The following is a 20,514-nucleotide window of genomic DNA, read 5'->3' on the forward strand; positions in this document are numbered from 1 at the left end:
AGTGGGTAGGTTGTGTGGCTAGAAAGCAGCCAGGAGAATGGGAAGGTAGTAGCTGCTCTCTGAGTCCTTACCCCGTCTGTGCCAGGCACTTTCTCAGGTGCTAACGCATCCTGCAGTTGAAGAAGCTGAATTCATCTGCCCAAGGTCGTACGGGCAGTGTAGCTGTAGTATGATTCCATGCAGTCTTTCTTAGGAGCTCACGCTGGGAATAGTTGTATTTTACAGTAGTGCTAAGTACTTGACTTTATCTTGTTGGCAGTGGTGTACCATTGGGTAATTTTAAGCGGGAAGGAATCAGAATTTGCATCGAAACATACTCTGCTGGCAAGTAAAAAGGACGAGAGGAGAGGCAGGGCAGCTTTTGAACAGCCCGGAAACAGGGACTAGATGTGAAGGGAGTGCAGTCAGAAAAGAGGATTGGGTTAGAATGAGAGGATCGTGTAACTGGGAGAGAAGGAAGAAAGTGCAGTGAGTTATTTAGATGGTGCTAATTGGTCAAGAACAAAAAGGAGTAGATTTGGGTGAGATAGGCCAAGTTACCTTTGAGGCCCTTTGATGAAAGCATTAGCGTTAGAAAATCGGATATTGGTCTTGAGAGGTTGTGATAGGATGTACAGATTTTAGAACTATCTTGTGATACTAGAAAAGAGTGAGATTATCCAGGGACTTCGTTTGTCCCCGGCCTATCTTCCGAATCAGCACAGAAAGATAATACTACTGTAATGGGAGACAACTATGTAAAATGCCCTGGACTTAAGAGTATTCTGGAGATTTCATTCAACCCTAGTTCTGAATCTCTGCTTTCTCTTCCATAAATTAAGAATAGTAATAGCTGTGTCAAAGAATACTTGGGGGTAATATTTTATGTAATAGGGCAGGGATTTAAAAAGGTAGTAAAGTGATATATCTCACTTCCCTCAGTGTCACCTTTTTAAAAACTTGAGCTGCAGGGGTAAAGGGGCAGCTCAATGACAGTTTGCTAGCCATGCTTGACCCTATGTTCAGTATACGTAAATAAGGTTTATGGTTTTGAAAGAAACCAACCAGCCAACCTGAAGATTTAACCTTGCCTTGATTTGAATAAAATCCAAGATCACAACTGCATACAACCAGTCATGCAGCTTCTTCTTCCTGTGCCTGTCACTGACGTTGGGGTGAGCAGGGCCAAGTGAGTGGAAAGGGCTGTTGGTGAGCAGTGAACGAGTGCACTGCAGATAGTGTAACAAGTTTTTATAACATTGCATGTAGATAACTTGAAAATTGACAGTTTGCATTCAGAATTGCTTAAGTGGTGACTCTGAAATGTTCGTTTTATTGAGATACTAATACCTGACCCTAGTGGCAGTATATTACTGCTTATAGATTTATTCAACACATGATCAGTAGCTTGTTACTAAATGCTGAGTATGGGGCAGGGACCATAGGGGTCCTGCCGTGAAGGAAGAGTCAGTGTTTGTTTAATAAATATTTGAGAGTCTGCCATTTGCCAGGCACCATTTAAGCACTCAGGTAAAGCAGTGTAAAGGTAAAGTCTCTCTGGCTTTCTTTTCTTCTAGCCTGAGTCACTGCTAGACTTTGAGGATTCTGGAATCACGTTGGCTGGAATTTCCTTTTAAATATTTAACCATGGATGAAATATCAGAAAATGACCCATTTATCTTATTTTTATAAAGGGAGCAGTTTGAGTCTCCAGCATCTTAAGGTGGTTAAAGTAGTTATAAGCAAATAAAAGTGGTAGATATGGTCATGTTTTAGTTAACCAGAACTCGAGTAATTAGAACCCTGTAGTGCAGTATTGCTTAACTTGATTTTAAGGAGCCTGTGGCTCACTGTGAATTGCAACAGTGCCTAGTAACCCTGGTAGAGTTTTGTTTATAAAGGTGAATCATTCATTACTGCCAGACATGACCACTGGAAGTATTTAAACAAAATGAGTTGTCAATGGCGAGAATAGGATATGAACTTTCCTAGTCTTCCATGTTACTTACATTGATATTTTCTTAGTGTTATTCAAAGCCTCTACTGAATGGTATATCTCTTCCTGCTACTATGTCTTCTGATGTTACTGAAAATAGAATTTACTTGAGAAAGTCCATTCTAGCAATGAATGGTGACCACAAAGTTCTTCACTTTTCAGAAGAATTTTTGGAATTTATTACAATGTATAACATGTGGTTTTCATATCCCAGACTGAAATAAAAAAGCAGCTCATATTCTAAAAGTAAAGCTCAATATATAAACTTGATTTTGTTTTGCAGGGGTCCACTGGGGAGAAGTTTTTTTTTTTTTTTTTTTAAGAGAGGGAAAAAAATAATACAGAATTTCAAAACAAGATGATAGGAAATTAACAATGGTTATTACATTGCATATTGCTGTCTTAAAAAATAGTTGCTCAGATTACAATATACAGGCATGCAAAATTGATCAAACAATATAAGCCCTAACTGTTCCTTTCACTGAGCTAATAGAAATTAGTAGCACAGTTACCTTAGGTATTTTGTGTGTATACACACACACACACAATTTTCCCTTTCTTCCTTTTCTCCTTTCCCCATCCCAGTTGTTCTTTCATTTTGAGCAGTTTCTTTCCCTTTCACAGTACCTTGTGTACCTTTTGAATCTTACTTACTCTTTCAGTTTCTTGCACAAATAGTACTAAAATGTTTAATTTATCCATATGGCAATATAATAAAAACCATTTCCCACCCCGTATCATACACAAAAATCAATCCTGGACATAGTAAAAATCTAAACACAGGGACATTTGAAAACTATAGTAGAAAATCATCACAACCTCAGACTGGAAAGGAAATTGTTTTTCCAAGTCTCTTAAGTACCTCATTGTGTGTAGGGCATTTTATTACTTAACTCTAGTACAGTTACCAAACATTTGTACAGTGCTGTAATCTACAGCCCCTGTTTATACTTTACTAGTTGTCACTCTAGTCACTACCTCCCACCACTTTTCTGGTCCAGAAGCCAAAGGGGAACCTCGTTGAATTTTGTTGTAATCTCTCTCTCTCTGGTCTTTAATCTGGCAGTTTCTAGTCCTTATCTTTCATGACCTTCACTCTTTTTGTTTTTTTTTTTTGTTTTTTGAGATATAGTTGAGACAGGGTCTTGATATTGTAGTTCAGGCTGGCCTTGAATTCACTAACTCAAGCTGATGTTGAACTCCTGTGGATCCTCCTGCATCAGCCTCCCAAGTGCTAGGATTACAGGTGTGCACTACCAAGCCCAACTGTTTTGTAGAGTGCTACTAGTTTTGTAGACTGCCTCCATTTTTGGTTTGTTTGTTTCCTTGTGATTAGATTCAGCCTATGAATTTTTGGCAGGAATATCACAGAAGTGATATATATGTTCTCAGTGAATCCACTCAGGAAGAATATGACATTTATTTTTCTTAATACTTTTGATAATTTGGTAAAAGTGTGGTGTGAGCGGGTTTCCTCAATATAAAATTGGTATTTATCCTTTTGTGATTATCACATGCAGAAATATCTACAAACCATGTAAATTCCCTGTTTTGTGTAGTACCTTTGCCCACTAAAGTTAGCATCTGTTGATAATTTTTGACTGCAAGAATTGCTATGGTAGTAACCCTTAATTTTCTGGTTTAGTCATTCCTTCTGCATTTGTTAGCATTCTACTGCAGTGAGCTTTCTATTGCCTGCTTTGTTCATTCATTTCTTTTATGTCACTGTGGACTCAGTAGATTCTTATTCTATGAGTTACTATCTTTTACTATCATTATTTACTTTGGTGCTTGGATTGTAGAATGCAGTTTTTTGTTGTTTTTGCTTTTAAAAAAACATAAACAGTGTACAAAATGTAAAGTTTCAGCAACACTTTAGTAATACTTTCATGTTAGCTCACATTGTTGATGGACAGAAATTTTTCAGCGCTCATGAAGCATACTAATATTTTGGATATTACTTTGCATGTGCCACTTTGCTGAGTGTTAGCTTACATGTTTGATGGACAGTAACTTTTTCAGGGCTCATATAGTGTAATATTTTGGATGGTACTTTAAATTTGCCGCATTTCTCTGTTGAGTAAATGACTTTATAATCACTCCAAGATGTGCAACAGACTGGAACATATTTTTTATATTTGTTATCTGTATTTTCCACAAAATAATGTTTTGAACCAATAGAGAGACAAGAAAAAAATAACAGTCTTCTAATTTTTACCTCAGACTAACCCTAGAAACCAATGAATTAGCTGTAGACTGCTCTGTGCTTCTTTGCAGTGCTGTTGTAAGGTATGCCATCAGCTGCCAGCTGTGTTAGCATCACCATTGGCAGCTAGCCTGTGGCAGCCAGCTGTTTGTCATTGAAAACTCTAGAAACTTTGCCATCCCTGGCCGTAGACGGGTAATGTCTCCCTTAGTTAGCCCTTGCCAACAGACCCACCAACCCTCATCCATAATTGTAATTTAGGAGTACTGTAAAAGTGGTAGTCCTTCCCTGACTTTTATTCCAGTTTGATATGAAAGGACTTTGAAGAATATCATATGGAGGAAGATGATAGTTAATGAAAAAGTTCAACACTCATGTACCTAGTAATTCCCTGGGTTCTTCAAAAAAGCTGAATTTTTAAGGGTAGATGCTATATAGCTCTGTGTGAGTTAGAGAAACTTTGAGGAAATATGTTTTCAATTACTTTCAGAAATTATTTGTAATCATTCCTGGGACTATTTCCTGGTACCTTGTAAGACCATTTTTTTTTTCTTGGATTTAGAAGTGGGCAAAAATAAATAATTTTAAAAATTCAAAATGTCTCCCAAAAATTGTTTAAAGAACCAATCCAAAAATGGGCATCTGAAATGAACACTTTTCACATGAAGTACAGTCAGCAAAGGAATAAATGGAAAAAAATGATCAGCATCAGTGCTTATTTGAAAAATACAAATTAAAACAGCACTGAGATTCCGTCTCACTCCAGAGGGAATGTCTGTCATCAAGAATCAACCAATAACAAATGTTCCTGAGACTGTGGGGGAAAAGGAACCCTTCTCCACTGTCGGTGGGAGTGTAGATTGGTGCAACCACTGTGGAGGGCAGTATGGCGATTTGACTAAAAGTAGAAGTTTCATTTGAGCCAGCTTTCTCCTACTTGGTATCTCCCTGAAAGAGTTAAATACATCTTACCACAGCAATACATGCATGTTTAGAGCAGCACAGATCGTAATAGCAAAATCTTAGAAACAGCCCATATGCCCATCAACAGATTAATGGATAAAGAAAATGTGGTTTTTATGTATTGTGGAATAGTATTCTGTCATAAAGGAGGCCAAACTGGAGGTATTGGGTATAGATCATTTTTGCTTTTGTGATGACAACTCAAAATAGAACCAACAAATTCTAAATGATCTAAGCTCAGCAGCTGTTTAATTGCATTACTACTCATGTTGTATGTATACTGTTTGTTAGCGGTACTTTAATTTTGCTTGTTTTTAGTGTATAAGTAATTAAGAATGTTTTTAAAAATACCTCAAATTTCTAAACGTTTACAAAAGGAATATTTTACTGTCTTTATTAACATGTTTCACAATCTTTTTTTTTTTTTTTTTTTTTTTTGTGGTACCAGGGATCGAACTCATGACCTTGCGCTTGCTGGCAGGCGCTTATGCCACTGAGCTATTTCCCCAGCCCTCACACAGTCTTTTTGTACAGTTTTTATGTGTCATCTAGTAAAAATCTGAAAAGTAAAAACCCTGCATTCAGCAAGAGCTTTCCTTCAGACTTTGAATTTGGGTCTTTCTCAGCAAACCATGTACGTGTGGTACTCTTTTGGCGCTGGGCATTGAACACCCGGTGCCTTCACACCCGTTTTTAGATTGTGTTTTTATACTGCATATCACTAAGTAGCTGAGTTGCTCAGACTGGGCTCTAATGTACGACCCTCCTGTCTTAGCTGCCCGTAGTACTGGGATTTTAGGCGTGTGCCACCATGTCCAGCATGTGGTAGGTATAATGCTCTTGAAATGCTGCACGGTACCTGCGAGCTGTAGTTCTTTGCCACCCATGGGATTAGGAGTTTAGATATTCCCTGTATCACAGTTTACTGTGTTTCTAAGCTATGGTATTTAGTGAGTTAGGATATTAGGTTCATTTTGAAAAAAAAAGATCCTATTCCATTTAACCTTTTGAGACAGGTTTATTTGTTCAGATTCACTTGAGTTGTTGCATATATTAATACTTTTTATTGCTAAAGAAGTACTTTGAGAAATTGTTTTTGTGTGAACATGTGTTTGTATTACTTTAAGAAGATAGGTAGGAATGGGACTATTACAGTGCATGCTTAGTTTTATAAAAATAGTCAAACTGTTTTCTATACTATGTACAGTCTTGCATTTCCAATATAATATATGGGTTCCAGTTGTTTTGCATCTTCCTCTGCAGTTGATGTTGTCCATCTTTATATTTTACTCCTGTGCTGTGCGCAGTAGCATTCCATGTGTTCATTATTTATCTCCCTGGTGATTAATGATACTGAGCATTTTTGGGGTACTTATCTGTCCTATGTATATCCCCTTTGGTGGTGGACTTACTGAGCTCTTCTTGATCACTACTCTTTTTAAGTAGTTGTCTTAAGAGTACTGTATATATTTTGGATGTAAATCTTTTATTGGATGTGTAACTTGTCGATACAGTTTGAGTATCCTTTATCTGAAATGCTTGGCAACAAATGTGTTTCGGATTTTGGAATGTTTGTATAAGTTTTACTGGTTAAAAATCCCCAGTGTGAAATACGAAAATCCAAAAACCTTTTGATCATCATGCCACCACTCAGAAAGTTTCAAATTCTTGCCAGGTGTCACGGCATACTCCTGTTACATCAGTACCCTGGGAGGCGAGGGCAGAAGAATTTCAAGTCCAGTGGGGCATCTCAGTGACTTAGCAAGACCCTGTCTCAAAATAAAAAATGGAGCCCTGAAGATAATAGCTTAGTGCAAGGCAAAGTTTCAAATTCTGCAGGATTTCAGATTTTTGAATTAGGGATGCTGTTCTATCTGTGCCACTTTGCAGCTTGTCTTTTCATTCTGTTAACAGCAAAAGTTTTTAATTGTTATAAAGTTCACCTTGTCAATTTTTAAATAATGGATTACAGTTTTGGTGTCATGTCTACGAACTTTTTTGGCTAACCTTGGATCATTAAAATGTTCTTTCCTTTTATGTATTTGATTTTAGTTCTATGTAGAGCTACAATCTGCTTTGAATTAATTCTTATGTAAACTGTGAAGTCTTGGTTGAGATTCTTCTTTTCCTCTTCACAAATATTTAATTGTTTTAGTATATTATTTGTTGAAAATAAGTCCTTTTTCCAGTAAATTGTCTTTGTACTTTGGTTAACAATCACTTGACTGTGTATATATTGTTTTTTTTTTAATTTTTAATTTTTAATTTTTTTTTTTTTGGTTTTTCTCCGGTATCAGGAACCGAACTCACGACCTTGCGCTTGCCAGGCAGGCGCTTTGCCGCTGAGCTAAATCCCCAGCCCTTGACTGTGTATATGTGCGTGTATTTCTGGACTTTCAGTTCTCTTCCACTAATTGTCTCTCTGCTCATTAAACCTACGTTGTCTTGATGACTGTGGCTGTACGTAACAGGGTTGCAGTTGGTAGTTCTCAAGTATATTCTTGCTCAAAATTGGTTCTGTCGTTCTAGTGTCTTTGCCATTATTGCTTCACGGTGCTTTTGTGTACAGCTTCTTCACTAAACTGTTACGCTGGGCTTATTGTTTAACCTCTCAGATACATTTTCATTAACTAGTAATCATATAGTCAGGATACCATTTATTGTCTCAAAATAGGCAATTCACAGCACTTGTTGATGTTGTCCTTCTCACTTACCATTACACTGAAATTTCCTAAGGGCTGCTCATGCCTCATATTAACCCTTTTGTACTTTGTAGACCCCTCTTTCTTTAATTCCTTCCTTCCTTCCTTCCTTCCTTCCTTCTTTTCTTTTCTTTTCTTTTCTTTTCTTTTCTTTTTTTTCTTTCTTTCTTTCTTTCTGTAGTTTCATTGATTTGTGACATTGTAAGTGCAATAAATTTTTTTAATGTATGTAAATACATCCTCACACATAAATTTTCTTGACTTTTTTTCACTAGTGTAAAAGAAATAAAATTGATTATAAGAAAATGTTTATCTGTTCCAGCCTAGAATCATTGTGTATTAAAGTATATATTTTATGTAGACTCAGCTTGTATGTTATAATATTAAGTGATTAAAACTGTTTTTGACTGAAGAAGTGTAACTGTCTTTAATACTTCAAGTCATTTTCCTTGAAATTGTATAGTTTTGCATGTTTTTAATTATCCTAGCAGATACATACTGTGGAATATTTATACCTCCATTTCTATTTTAGGTACGTATAGCAGCAAAATTCATCATTCATGCCCCTCCTGGAGAGTTTAATGAGGTTTTTAATGGTAAGTATTTAATTTGTAAAACTAAGTCTTGATATATCAACATTCTTTTTAAAAGAAAACCCTACCTACCAAAATAAGCTGAGAAGAATGTGGAGAAAAATCTGTATTTTCTGAATTACCATCAAAATTTTTGTCAATCTGGATTTTGTAATGGCTAGCTGTATTTAGGATACATATGACAATTCTAATAAATTAACGTATTTAAAAAAATCTTTTGTTTTTTGTTTTTTTGCTAAATTATTTTAAGTAAAATAAAAAGCAAATAGGTATTTCTTCAGTAGAACAGTTAAATAATTATAAACAATTACGTTTTATGATTGTAAAGTACATTTTTAAGCCTTCTTTTAAAGAACGGCCTACTAGGTCAATAGAATGGCCAATATAAAGGGGAAAATATGTTCACGCATAGAAAATGATAAAATGTAAAAACCATTTGTTATTTAAATTACATCTTGTAAATCATTTTGCAGTATGCTTTTCTTTAGGCTTCATTGGCAAGCATTTTATAATTATTCACCCATAGACCAGAACCTGCTACTGCTATAGAATGTCCTACTTGCTATAAAGATTGACAGTATCTATGTCTTACCAGTAAGGATAACAGATTTGAGAGAATCGCCTAGAAAGTGGCCCAAAATACTCTCTTCAGAGAAGTTAGAAGGACTTATAAATGTATTGTTATTTCTCGTGTGTATATATATTTGCCTTTACAATGTCTTAAGTTAAAAGGTCTGTTCATACAGTGTAATTGATTGTTTTTAAACATCCTACTCAGTACACTATTTAAATATGTTTTTAAAGTTAGTCACTCATTTTTGTTTATAGTATAAATGTAATGTAATACCACTTAAGATGTAGTTGGAAAGCAAAAAAAATGAGGTAAAAATTAAACTGCTAAAATTAATCTTGAAAATTCTTTAAATCAAACTGTAACAAAGTATAACATGACAGTGCATACAGTTACATTTCACATTTCTTACATTATGTTAAAATTTAACCACTGAGCACACACATAGAGGAAGAATGAAAATCTAAACTGTAAAAAAAATGTGGAAATTAAAATACTTCTGCTGTTAAGAGAACTGTAAAATCTCAGGTGGTAAATAGAAGAGTTGGAGACAATTACAAAGTATTTTGCTTCTTGTGCTTTTAGCTTGTGCTTTAATATTTTCTATGACCTATACCTAAATTAATACAGTTGGTGGTTGGGGGATTAAAAAATATAATCTCAGGTTATGTCAAACTTGGCGTGTAATTTGATATGGTAAAACGACTAAGGTCAGTAGCTCCCAGGCACCTTGAACAGTTCGTAGAAATAAAAATAAATCAGAGCCGGGTGTGTGGTGCATCCCTGTAATCCTAGCACTCTGGGAGGCTGTGACAGGAGGATGGGAGGTTGGAACTCAGCCTAAGCAACTTAGCAAGACTGTGTCCTAAAAAATTTTAAGAGTTGGGAATATAGCTCAGTGTGAAAACCCTGGGTCCAGTTTCCAGTACTGCGAAAAAAAAAAAAAAGTAATTCTAAGAAAAGCTACCTATATAAGGTTGTTACCTTGGTATACCTGACCTTCATATTTTAAAAATTAATCAGCAAGGTCCAAAAAGAATGTGTGAGTACCGAAAATTGTTTGTTTCTAAGTTGCATGTGAAATTGACATTGAATTGGTATGTTCTCTGTTGAAGCGCATTAAATTTGGGCACTTAAAATGAGCCATTAAATTGGCCTGGGTTAGAAAGAACGGTGGAGTGGGAGTGGGATATTGGATTTATCTAATAACTTTCAGAAGGTATTTTAGAGTTAAAAGGAATATTGTATTTGAAAGGGAAATCTCTTACGAATTTATTTTTGTGACTTTTTGTTGAAAATCTTGGTGTCAGAACGATTCCATGAGAATCAAAAAAATTCAAAAATCGTAATCATAAAATCTTACCAGTTCATTGTTTCCTAACTGCTATTTCATAGGCTTCTTGTAGTAGAACCACTGAAACATGGGTGTTTGGTCTTCATTCGCAAAAACTAATGGATAGCAGTAGGCCTAGGCTCGGGTTCTGACTTCCTGTTCTTTTAAAGCCTCCTGCCCAGCACTGGTGGGTTCTGAAGGGCAGCCTGGTTTGGCGCCACAGCCCAGTTCCCTCTCTAAGAGCAACGTTTGCTTTTACTCAAATTCTAAGATTTTCTGTTTTCTTCCACTCTCCTTATGACAGAAGCATGTTATTTCTTTTCAGTAGAGTTTTCCTGGCTCAAATAGATCTTACTTTTAAATTATTTCCATTTGGAATTGAAAAGGATAATTACTACATGATACAATTATTATATTTAAAATATTGAAGATAAAAGAATCATTTATCAAAAAGAATTTCTCAATTTGTTTTTTGGGGGGATAAAAATAACCATAATTGTAAATGTCTGTTATTTAAATAATTTAGGCAGAAATGTCCATATTTTAAAATAATTTAATTTAGAAATTCAGTACTATTAGTAATTAGCAAAGAGATTTTTGGTGTTTTTTTGTTTTTTTGGGTTTTTTTGAGACAGGGTCTCACTGTATAGTTTAGGCTGGCCTTGAACTCACTATGTAGCCCTGGCTGGCCTCATACTACAGGTGATCCTCCTGTCTCAGCCTCCCTAGTGCTGGGATTACAGGTGTGTACCACCATGCCCAGTTTGAGTTGTTTTTTAAACCAGAGCCTATTGGTGAAAAGTATGTGAATACACAATATTTTTTCTTTAGAAATGGCTTATTTTTGTAAACATGATTTATAGTCATTTGAAAAATTTCTAGAATGCCAAAAACTACTTAAAAATCGCAAAATTCAGGCCAAGCATAATGGCACATACTTGTAATCTCAGCTGATCAGAAGACTGAGGCAGAACCTCAAGTTCAAGGCCATCTTAGATAACTTAGCAAGACTGTCTGAAAATAAAATTTTAAAAGGGCTGGGGATATAACTCAGTGATAGAGTGTTTGCCTGGCATACACAGATCTCTAGGATCAGTATACATCACCACCACCAAAAGAAAAAGACATACACACACACACACACACACACACACACACATACACGCACAAACATGCTTACACTGCCTCTTAGTTTTCCATCTGAACTACCACATCTCTCAACATACATAACAATATATAAATATGCTAATACTGTACCTATTGAATTTCCCCTTCCTATTTATTTTATTATGAGTGTATTTCCATGTTTATAGATAGGTATCTACATTTTTAAAAAAATTGTTTTTGGTACCTGGAATCCAACTCAGGATCTTGCACTTGCCAGGCAGGTGCCTTGGTATCTGCATTTTTAATGGCTGTTGGAGTATAAGAATGTCTCACTGTGTATAAAGACAATAGTCTGTTTAAATATTTAACCAGTTTCTTAGTGGAAAATGTTTTGGTTATTTGTGTTTTCCTCTAGTAAGAAAGTGGTATATTGTTTTTTGTGTACCATATGATAGCAACTATATAAAACAGCCAAGAGCTTAAGAAAAATAGTGAAAGAAAATGCATCAAGACCAGAATAGAATTTTATTTACTGGTTGTGTTAGTTACTTTCCCTGTTGAGACAAAATACCTGAGGCCCGAAAGTAAAGGGGAAAAGGTTCGTGTGGCTTACAGGTTATGGAAGGTCCACGCTGCAGTGGGCTGGCTGTGGGGCAGGGTGGCACACGCGAGGGGCACCGGTGCGTGGGGGTCGGAGGCAGCAGAAGCAAGGAGGGACCTTAGTAATGTCTCTGCCCTGTTTATCTTACTGAGGTCACTCAGGGCAGTAGGATTCACACCTTAACCCTAGTGCCCTTGAACCCAGCACTGCACCATGACTCAGTCCCAGTGTCACACACTCCAGATCCAGCCACCTTTGAAAAAGCCACTCGGTACCACATGTGGCTTCGGGGGGATATTGAAACACAAGCCATAGCACTGATGAAAGTACATACAGTTTTTTTCTTCTGTGTTTTTTAAAGTTACTGGATTTTCCAATAAAAATTACTGTTTTTGAGTGTATTTTTAATGATTAGTAGTCAAATGTCTATGTAAGAATACAGTCTAAAATTAGGGCATTATTATCTATGGTCATATCACCTTGAAAACGTCCAGCCTCCTCTCTAAAATTAGGACAGGGGCTGGGGATTTAGCTCAGCGGCAAAAGCGCCTGCCTGGCAAGCGCAAGGTCGTGAGTTCGGTTCCCGGTACCAGAGAAAAACAACAACAACAAAAACAAACAAACAAACAAAAACTTTGGGCTGGGGATTTAGCTCAGCGGCAAAAGCGCCTGCCTGGCAAGCGCAAGGTCGTGAGTTCGGTTCCCAGTACCGGAGAAAAACCACACACCAAAAAAAAAAAAAAAAATTAGGACAGATTAAGAATCAACCAAAGCAAGATTATTAAGTCAAAGAAAGTAAAATTAGTTATCTGTTCTTTGAATATGACCTATCAAAGGACAGAAATGCCTATGTATATAGACTGATCACAAACTGTCACTGTTTAATCACTTTTTCTGTAGACCAAATTTAAAACTGATGATTATATTGCCAAACTAAGAGGGCTTCAGTCTTTTCTGCAGATCTTATTATACCATGTTTCTGATACAGCTTATCTCTACCTTAGTTATTTGGAGATACAGTGCAGTCTGCCTGCATCTGCTATTAAGAATACAAAATTATGTGTATTTCTGTTTAATTCCCTTGTCTGTGTTCTAACCAAAATCTTTTATTTCTTTAAAATACTGTGCTCTACATTTCTGGATATTTTGATCATTAGAATGACATTTTGATCTTGCTTGCATTTGGGGTCGGGGGGGAGTTAAATACATAACTAAAATAACCTGTATTCTATACGTTCTTCAAACATAAATAACATAGAAAACAATATTTGTTTTGCAGATGTTCGGTTACTGCTAAATAATGATAATCTCCTCAGGGAGGGAGCAGCCCAGTAAGTATTTAAAATTAACAATTAAAATGACTTAGGAAAAGATGTTTTAGAAGTGGTATTTAAGCACAAATTCCTGGTACAGAGATTTGAACATCAAATTATCTGTAACATATATAATTATTTATATATATATGCTATGTTTGAAGAGAATTGCTTATGTGTGTACACGTATGTGCACGCCCATGGGCATTGAACCCAGGGCCTTGTGCATGCTGAGTACTCTGGAGCTGAGCTACATCCCCAGCCTTGAAGGGAAAGATTTCTGGTCACAAAGGAACTCGTAGGCACAATAGCAGGAAATAGTCATTTTATTTTTGACAATTTAGTGTCTTAAATACTCAGTAAATACTACATTTTGACATTTGGATAAAATTATTTTTTAAATGGAGATGGTTTTAATTTTTATGTAGAGTTTCCTTTTTACTATGTTTGACCCTAATGGGTTTTTAAGCTCTTTAAGGTATGGCAGTTTACTTTATTCATCCATAAATGCTCAACATAGTACCTAACAGTAAATGTTTACCAAATTTTTGAGCAGTTCAAAAAACTAAGCAGTTATAACCCTGATACATTACCTTCGGACCAATGACCACAACCATGGGTCTCACAACCAGCATAGATTTCAGAGAAATAATTGATCCTCCCCTACCTCCCAAAATAGTCTGGAAACTCATGTTTTAAGCTCCCCAACCCCATTCCTCATTTGCAAATAATGAAATGGTATATAGATTTTAAGTACCTTGGAATTTTTTTAATTCATCCAGTCAGCCACTTTTCTTCCTAGCATACTACTCAACATGTGGAATCCTTATTAATGGAGGGCATTCGTTCTAACTGCCTTACAGCTGAAGGCTTTGTTTTATAAGTTTGGCCTTCATGGTTAACCCTACTTACAGGACACCTGCTTTTGCTTCTGATTAAAATGTTACTTTTATAAGCAGTTTTTATTGTGGAAAGTGCACATAACAAAATTTACCATTTGACCAGTAAGCAGGCAGTTGGCTCAACATACGTTTTTCTTGTGTGACAGTAGCATCATCCATTTCCAGAAGGTTTTTTTTTTTTGTTTCTTTTCATTTTCCCAAACTGACGCTTAATAACTCCCCATTTCCTACCTGTAGCAACCATACCAGTCTACTTTTTATAAATTTAACCACTTTAGACACGTAAGTATAAGTGGAATAGTATGATATTTGACCTTTTGTGACTGGTTCAAAGTGCTTTATAGAAATTGGTTTGGTTTATACTTTGGTTTGAGTTATCAGCTTCTAAATAAATTGGCCACATACTCTAAATTTTTTAAGCACTGTTGAAATTTTTTCTGCTCTAGGGAGATCAGTTTTCTTCATAATAGCAGTTCTGTGTTGATGAAATTGCTTTATGGATTCAAAGAAGGCATTTAACAGTGCTTCGAAGGTATATTTCCTTTGGGTTCTATGTTAAATAAGCGAGTGGGTTTCATGTAGATGTAATAATTAGTGGGTTTTTTTTCAGTTTAGAAACAATTTTGATTGAGTTTTTCAGAATAAAGATTAGTGAAAGTGAGAGAAGCATCCATAATTATGTAAGTAGTCACATATCTGAGTCAGGGTGAATGAAAGTATTTGAGTTTTCCTGCTCATCCTGATTGACAGTTGTTGTGAGCTAGGTTTCTTTTATTGTAAACCAGTTTCTTGGACAACTATGCTATATACTTCAAGAGGTAGGCACATTGAAGTAGAAAACATGATACTTTGGTCTCTTGAAGGAAATGAGAACTTTCAGAAATAAGAAACTATGGTAGAACAAGGTCGTGCTTACAATATATGACCCCAAGTAAAGCAGAACATCAAAAGCTTTAATGTGCACTTCAGATTTTCTTAAATGTGTTTGTGCTTACACAGTCATGCTGCCTAGATGAATTAGTAGAGAAAACAGTTACTGATTTCATATTTTTTGTACCCAATATCTCAAAACTAATTATTGAGATCATTTTGTAGAATGCTAAAGGTGTCTATAAACTTCATAAATACACTCTAAACTAGGAAATGAATTTATAATGATATTATTCTGGTTCAGAGTGTCCTCTCTGTGAAACAGTTTTGGAACAAAAATAGTGTTACCCAGTTTTTTCCCTTACTTAATTCTAAATTACCTTTGAAATACCCTTCATGCTTTCTCCTCACCGGGACAAAACACCCCGCACTGATGAAAGCAGAAGACCTTCACCGTGGCTCACGGCGTTCAGGGGACTCAGTCCACAGTCAGCTGGCTCGGAGGCAGAAGGGCACGGTGGAAGTATCTGGCAGAGGAGAGCTGTTTGCGTCCTGGCGGCCAGGAACCAGAGAGTAAAGGGAGGAGCCGGGGATGGAAGTACACACTTCAGGGTCACACCCCCCGTGATCTACCTCTTCTGATCAGCCCCCATCTCCTAGTAGCACCTTTAACTATGGGTGTAGTTCCTTTGTTACCCAGTCAACTTTGGAAATTCCCACCTCTGAAAACTTGAGACTTTTAAGGGATATTCTAGGTTCAAACCGTAACATTCCATCCTAGGCCTGAAGAAAACTTGTGTGTATATCTTCATGCAGAATGCATTTAGTCTATCTCTGAGTGTTGCCACAGTTGTAATAGTTCTGGCACTGCTGAAATTTTCAAGTCAGGAGTCTTCTGTGGTCCTCAAGGCAAACTTAGCTGTGAGCCCCTATAGAAATCAGAAAGTTAAACACTTCTAACGTACGATGGCAGATGGTAAAGTCCCGTTTCAAAAGGGAGAAATACAGGGATAGGAAGGAGTCAGACTAAAGCAGGACCAAACCCCCGCAGAGTACGTAGTAAGTCTTGCAGGTTCCTGTCCAGCACCAGGTGCACGTTGTGAGATGTGGACCCCACAGGGCTGGGGAAGCCCCCCTCCAGTCCACTACTGGTGCAGCCGTTGTGGTCCCTCCCTTGGGATGGCTGCACTTACGGCCTTGGCTCTCTTCAGCAGACAGTGCACCTGCCTGGCTTGTCCAGCTTCCTGGGGTCTCCAGTGCCCTTCTGGATTAACTTTCACAGTTTCCTGCGCTGCCCTCTCAGGCCTTCTGCAATCTGGGTGGAAGCCTGCGTAGCCCCACAGCTCTTACATTTGCACGCCCATACCCAGCAGTCGTGGGTGACTCAGTGATCTCCCTTGACCAACAGCTGGGCCTCCTTTGCGTGGCTGTAGAGGTTTCTTAGGTGCCTGGATTCTGAGCACTGTAGATCTCCAGGAGCCAGTCCCATAGGCTGCCCTTCTGAGCAGGGTGCCCTGGGGGTGCTTGGCTCTTGAGGTTGTGAGGGCAAGGTCTTGCTGATTCCTCAGATCGCCTCGAGGCTTCTTCCTTCGTCCTGATACAAAGTGCTTGGCTTATTTTCAGTGTGAACCTTTTTAATGACCATGCCCTCCTTTGCCAAACTTTGTATGAGTATCCTTTCTGGGGATACCTGTAGACTCTTCAAATGGGTATTTTGGCTCCTGATTTTCACTGTAAGTCTGGCCAAAAGTAGCCAGAAGCACTCTGGCTGCAGCCGGAAGATTCGGCTGCCTTGAAATTTCCTCCACTAGATTAGTCTGCCACCCTTAATGTCAGTCTCCCACAATATCTCAGCACATGGGCAAAATGCAGACAAATTTTTACCAGAATGTAGCACATGTGGCCTCTAGTGCAGCAGTCAGTGGAGTCCTTGTTTCTGACTGAAACCTTCTGAGCCTGGCCTTCACTCTACACATTTCTATTAGCATTCTGGTTTTCAGAGCTTTGATAGAATTTCCCATCAGACTTGCCTTAAAGCGCTCTCGGGCTTAGCTAGCATCTCCAGATTTTTCAAATCTTCCTGCAAACTAGTTCCAAAGGCTTCTGAACCACATGGTCAGGGATGGACTTGCCTTCTGTCCACATTTGGGATCAGTATTTATGTTGCCACTTTCTTTTCACGGGGCCACAAACCTGACTTCCACAGTTTGAAAGGAGTGATTGCTTTTGGCCCACAGTTTTTAGAAGGTTCAGCCCATCGTCTGCCAGCTCCAAGGGGTGCCTGGAGCAGGAGTCTGCTCACACTGTAGTGGTCAGCAGGCAGCAAAGAGAACAGCCAGGGAGGCAAGCACGCCCTTCGAGGTCGTGCCCCGTGCTCCACCTCCTCCAGTTAGGCCTTGCCCTCTGGGAACACATGTGGGTGTGACGTCATCATGAGTGAGTCCTCTCATGAGTGTAGAGCCCCTGGGACCCAGTCACCATCCAGGCCCCTTACCTGTGAGTGCGTGAGACCCTGGGGGACATTCTAGATCCAGACCATGAAGTTCCTGTCACTGCGCCTGTCCAGAATTCAGCACATAAGCTTAAAAGGCATCACAGGAACATTCAGAATGTGTCCTGGTACAGTTTTGCTGGAAAAAGCCTATAGCCATAGACTGATGTTTTCTTATTCAAAAATTGCTTTTTTTTTAGTGTTGAATTTCTTTTATATCTCTTTCACATACACATACTTTCCTTCCTTCCACCTTTGCCCTGTTGCTTCATCTTTCATCTTTTTCCTTTTCTTCCCTTGGTGAAGGGAAGCAACAGGGCTGTTGTGGTTCTAACCGGACATCTTTACCTAAGAAGTACACAAACAGTATGTTTCACAGTAAAATTAGACTCACTGAAGAGTTGTTACTGTCAAGTCTAGAACACTTCGAAATAGTCATAAATAGCCTTTTTTATTCAGTGGACAAAAGAAGGCCATACTTAACTGATGAGCAAATAAGCCTCCTAGTGATTGTCCAGTGGGTAGCCAAACGTGTATGAAATAAACTTTAGTTATAGAAGCGTATCAGAGGCCTGTGGACACTGAAGGAAGAAAATTTTGATGTTCTGTGTAGAGGTAGTTTTGGATACCGTTCTTAAATGATGACCAGGGTTTCAGTATTACATAAGGAAAAGGATGTGGCTAAACTGAGGAGAAAGCATGCAGAAAAGTGTTAGATATGACGTGATGAATGGATAATAGCAGAGTGTACAAATCTACAGTAACAGATCACTTAGAAACGGGTGATGGGGCTGCAGAGCTCTACAGGGGCAGGGAGACCATTGTTTCCAGGTCCAGTGGGCTGTTTAGCATGCAGTAGTAAGACCTCAGTAAGTATCTGTGTGGATGGAGGGGTGGATGAGTGAATGATGAGTGCATGCATGGAGTTTTCTGAGCAGAAGGAGCTTAGTTTACAAGCATGCTTTTGAAATAAATCACTTAAGGTGAGTAGCTGCTTGATTACACTGAGGCTGTTCTTAGGAAAATTACAATTTTAGTGAATTAAAACATGAATAGCTATTGCTTTCTCCCTCCCACTCCCTGTGCTGCTATATTTACCCTCATCTTTCTTGAACATGCAGTGTCAGGAATTTGACAGATGGTAATTTAATCCGGCTTTGCCATATTTCTGTCACTTATCCATAATGTTTTGCTCAACAAAACACTCCTTTCGGGGGAGACTTGGAAGCGAATACAGTAAGTCGCTGACCTACAAATGCGTTCCATGCCACGAGCATGCTCAAAAGTCTGACTCATTTGTGTCTGACAGAGTGAGTCTTACACGTTACAGTACACCCACGAGAGTTCACAACTCCAGTGTTTGTAAGTCAGGGACTGAATGTACCCAAAAAATCAGTGGACATCTGACCATCCGCAGGAGTCTGCAAAGCTTCAAAGTAGATTAAGTTTGGAGACAAATTATTATTAAGTTTTACAATTCTCCATCTTTTCTAGTAAGTGGAAGTAATTTCTTAACTTACAGGTTTAATAGAGTACCATACAGTATGTTATGTAATTTTTAGATAATTTGTCATGCTGTGAGAATTTTTCCTAGACGGGAATTGCCTAATTATCTGGTGACGTATTTACTCCTGTGGAAGGGAGAAGGCTTTGCTCTTCAGCCAGTCCCGTTGTTTCCCGGCTTAGACTGTACTTCTAACATGGACAGTAGCAGTAGCCTAACTGCCTTTTCTGGCTGTTGGTATGCTGCCTAGTTTGCCATACGTACTACCGCCACATTGATCTTTAGAAGTACTTCTTCGACTTTGTTTCTCAAAAAGTTTCTTTGACTCCATCATTCAAGTCTTATCTTTTCTATTCAATGGCTGTCACTGACTGAACACATGCTATGTGCCGGGCTTGTTGAAGTTGTCGCTTTCTGGTCCCACTGGTTGAAATACTCTTTGCTTTTTTTGTTTTTGTTTTTCTTCCGGTATCAGGAATCGAACTCACGACCTTGCGCTTGCCAGGCAGGCACTTTGCTGCTGAGCTAAATCCCCAGCCCCGAAATACTCCTTTCTTGCCCATCATTCTAATTTCTACAAGACCAGAACTGATTCAGCTTTTAAGCACATTTCTCATGATCACATACATCATGAATTAGGCCCAGTGCTCTTCTCCTTTGTCTTTCCTTAACAGAATTAAAGTATATTTTTTCATTACAGTTCATTATTAGTAATTCTCTTACGGTACTTTCTACCTTGTGTTATGGTTATATTGATCCATTGTCTCTTCTTCTTCTATTGTAAGTCTTTTGATCATAGATGTCTCTGATTATTATAGTATGTAGTCTGTTTCCTGGTTTATTAAATATATATAGTACTTGAATAATTGGATATATATCAGTAATCTTTATGTTCAGGGTTTTGAGTGAAATGACCACTTATATGTACTAATTTAATTTTATGTTGCTAAATGTTGAAGGCTAGATATCATTAATTAATTTTTGAAATGTCCTTACCTAAGCTAGACATGGTAGTACACTCCCAGCACTCTAGGAGGCTGAGGCAGGGTGATGGCAAGTTCGATCTCAGCTTGGGCAATTGAGCAAGATCCTCTCTCAAAATAAAAAGTGCTTGGGATGTAATTTAGTGTGAATGCTGTGGGTTCAATCCCCAGAACAGCAAAAAAAAAAAAAAAAAAATCTATAAATGTGATAAACAGCTATACCTGTGTTGTATTATAAATAGTATAAGATCGTAACTGGATATGGTCATGCACTTCTGTAGTCCTAGCACTCAGCAGACTGAGGCAGGAGCTCTGTGTGTTTGAGGCCAGCCTGTACCAGGCAGTGAGTTCCAGGCCAGCCTGCACTACATAGTGAGACCTGTCTCAAAGAAAAAAAAAA

At 37.9% G+C, this 20,514-nt stretch overlaps 1 protein-coding gene and 1 long non-coding RNA gene across 2 annotated transcripts in view; both read left to right on the forward strand.

Annotated features, from left to right (window-relative positions):
- The first annotated feature begins 5,897 nt into the window (after positions 1 to 5,897).
- The window catches only part of Capza2 (capping protein (actin filament) muscle Z-line, alpha 2), a 30,195-nt gene continuing 15,578 nt past the window's right edge, over positions 5,898 to 20,514 (forward strand). The window contains exons 1-3 of the mRNA XM_013515922.1: positions 5,898 to 5,969; positions 8,379 to 8,442; positions 13,331 to 13,382. Coding sequence (XP_013371376.1) covers positions 5,898 to 5,969; positions 8,379 to 8,442; positions 13,331 to 13,382 — 188 coding nt within the window. The remainder of the gene's footprint in view (positions 5,970 to 8,378; positions 8,443 to 13,330; positions 13,383 to 20,514) is intronic.
- LOC106148901 lies at positions 13,403 to 20,310 on the forward strand. Its single transcript, XR_001234653.1, has 2 exons — positions 13,403 to 14,798; positions 15,580 to 20,310. It is a non-coding gene; the product is annotated as an uncharacterized LOC106148901 (long non-coding RNA).

This window comes from Chinchilla lanigera, unplaced genomic scaffold (assembly GCF_000276665.1).
Source record: "Chinchilla lanigera isolate Chin_1 unplaced genomic scaffold, ChiLan1.0 scaffold00031, whole genome shotgun sequence".
Taxonomy (NCBI): Eukaryota; Metazoa; Chordata; class Mammalia; order Rodentia; family Chinchillidae; genus Chinchilla; species Chinchilla lanigera.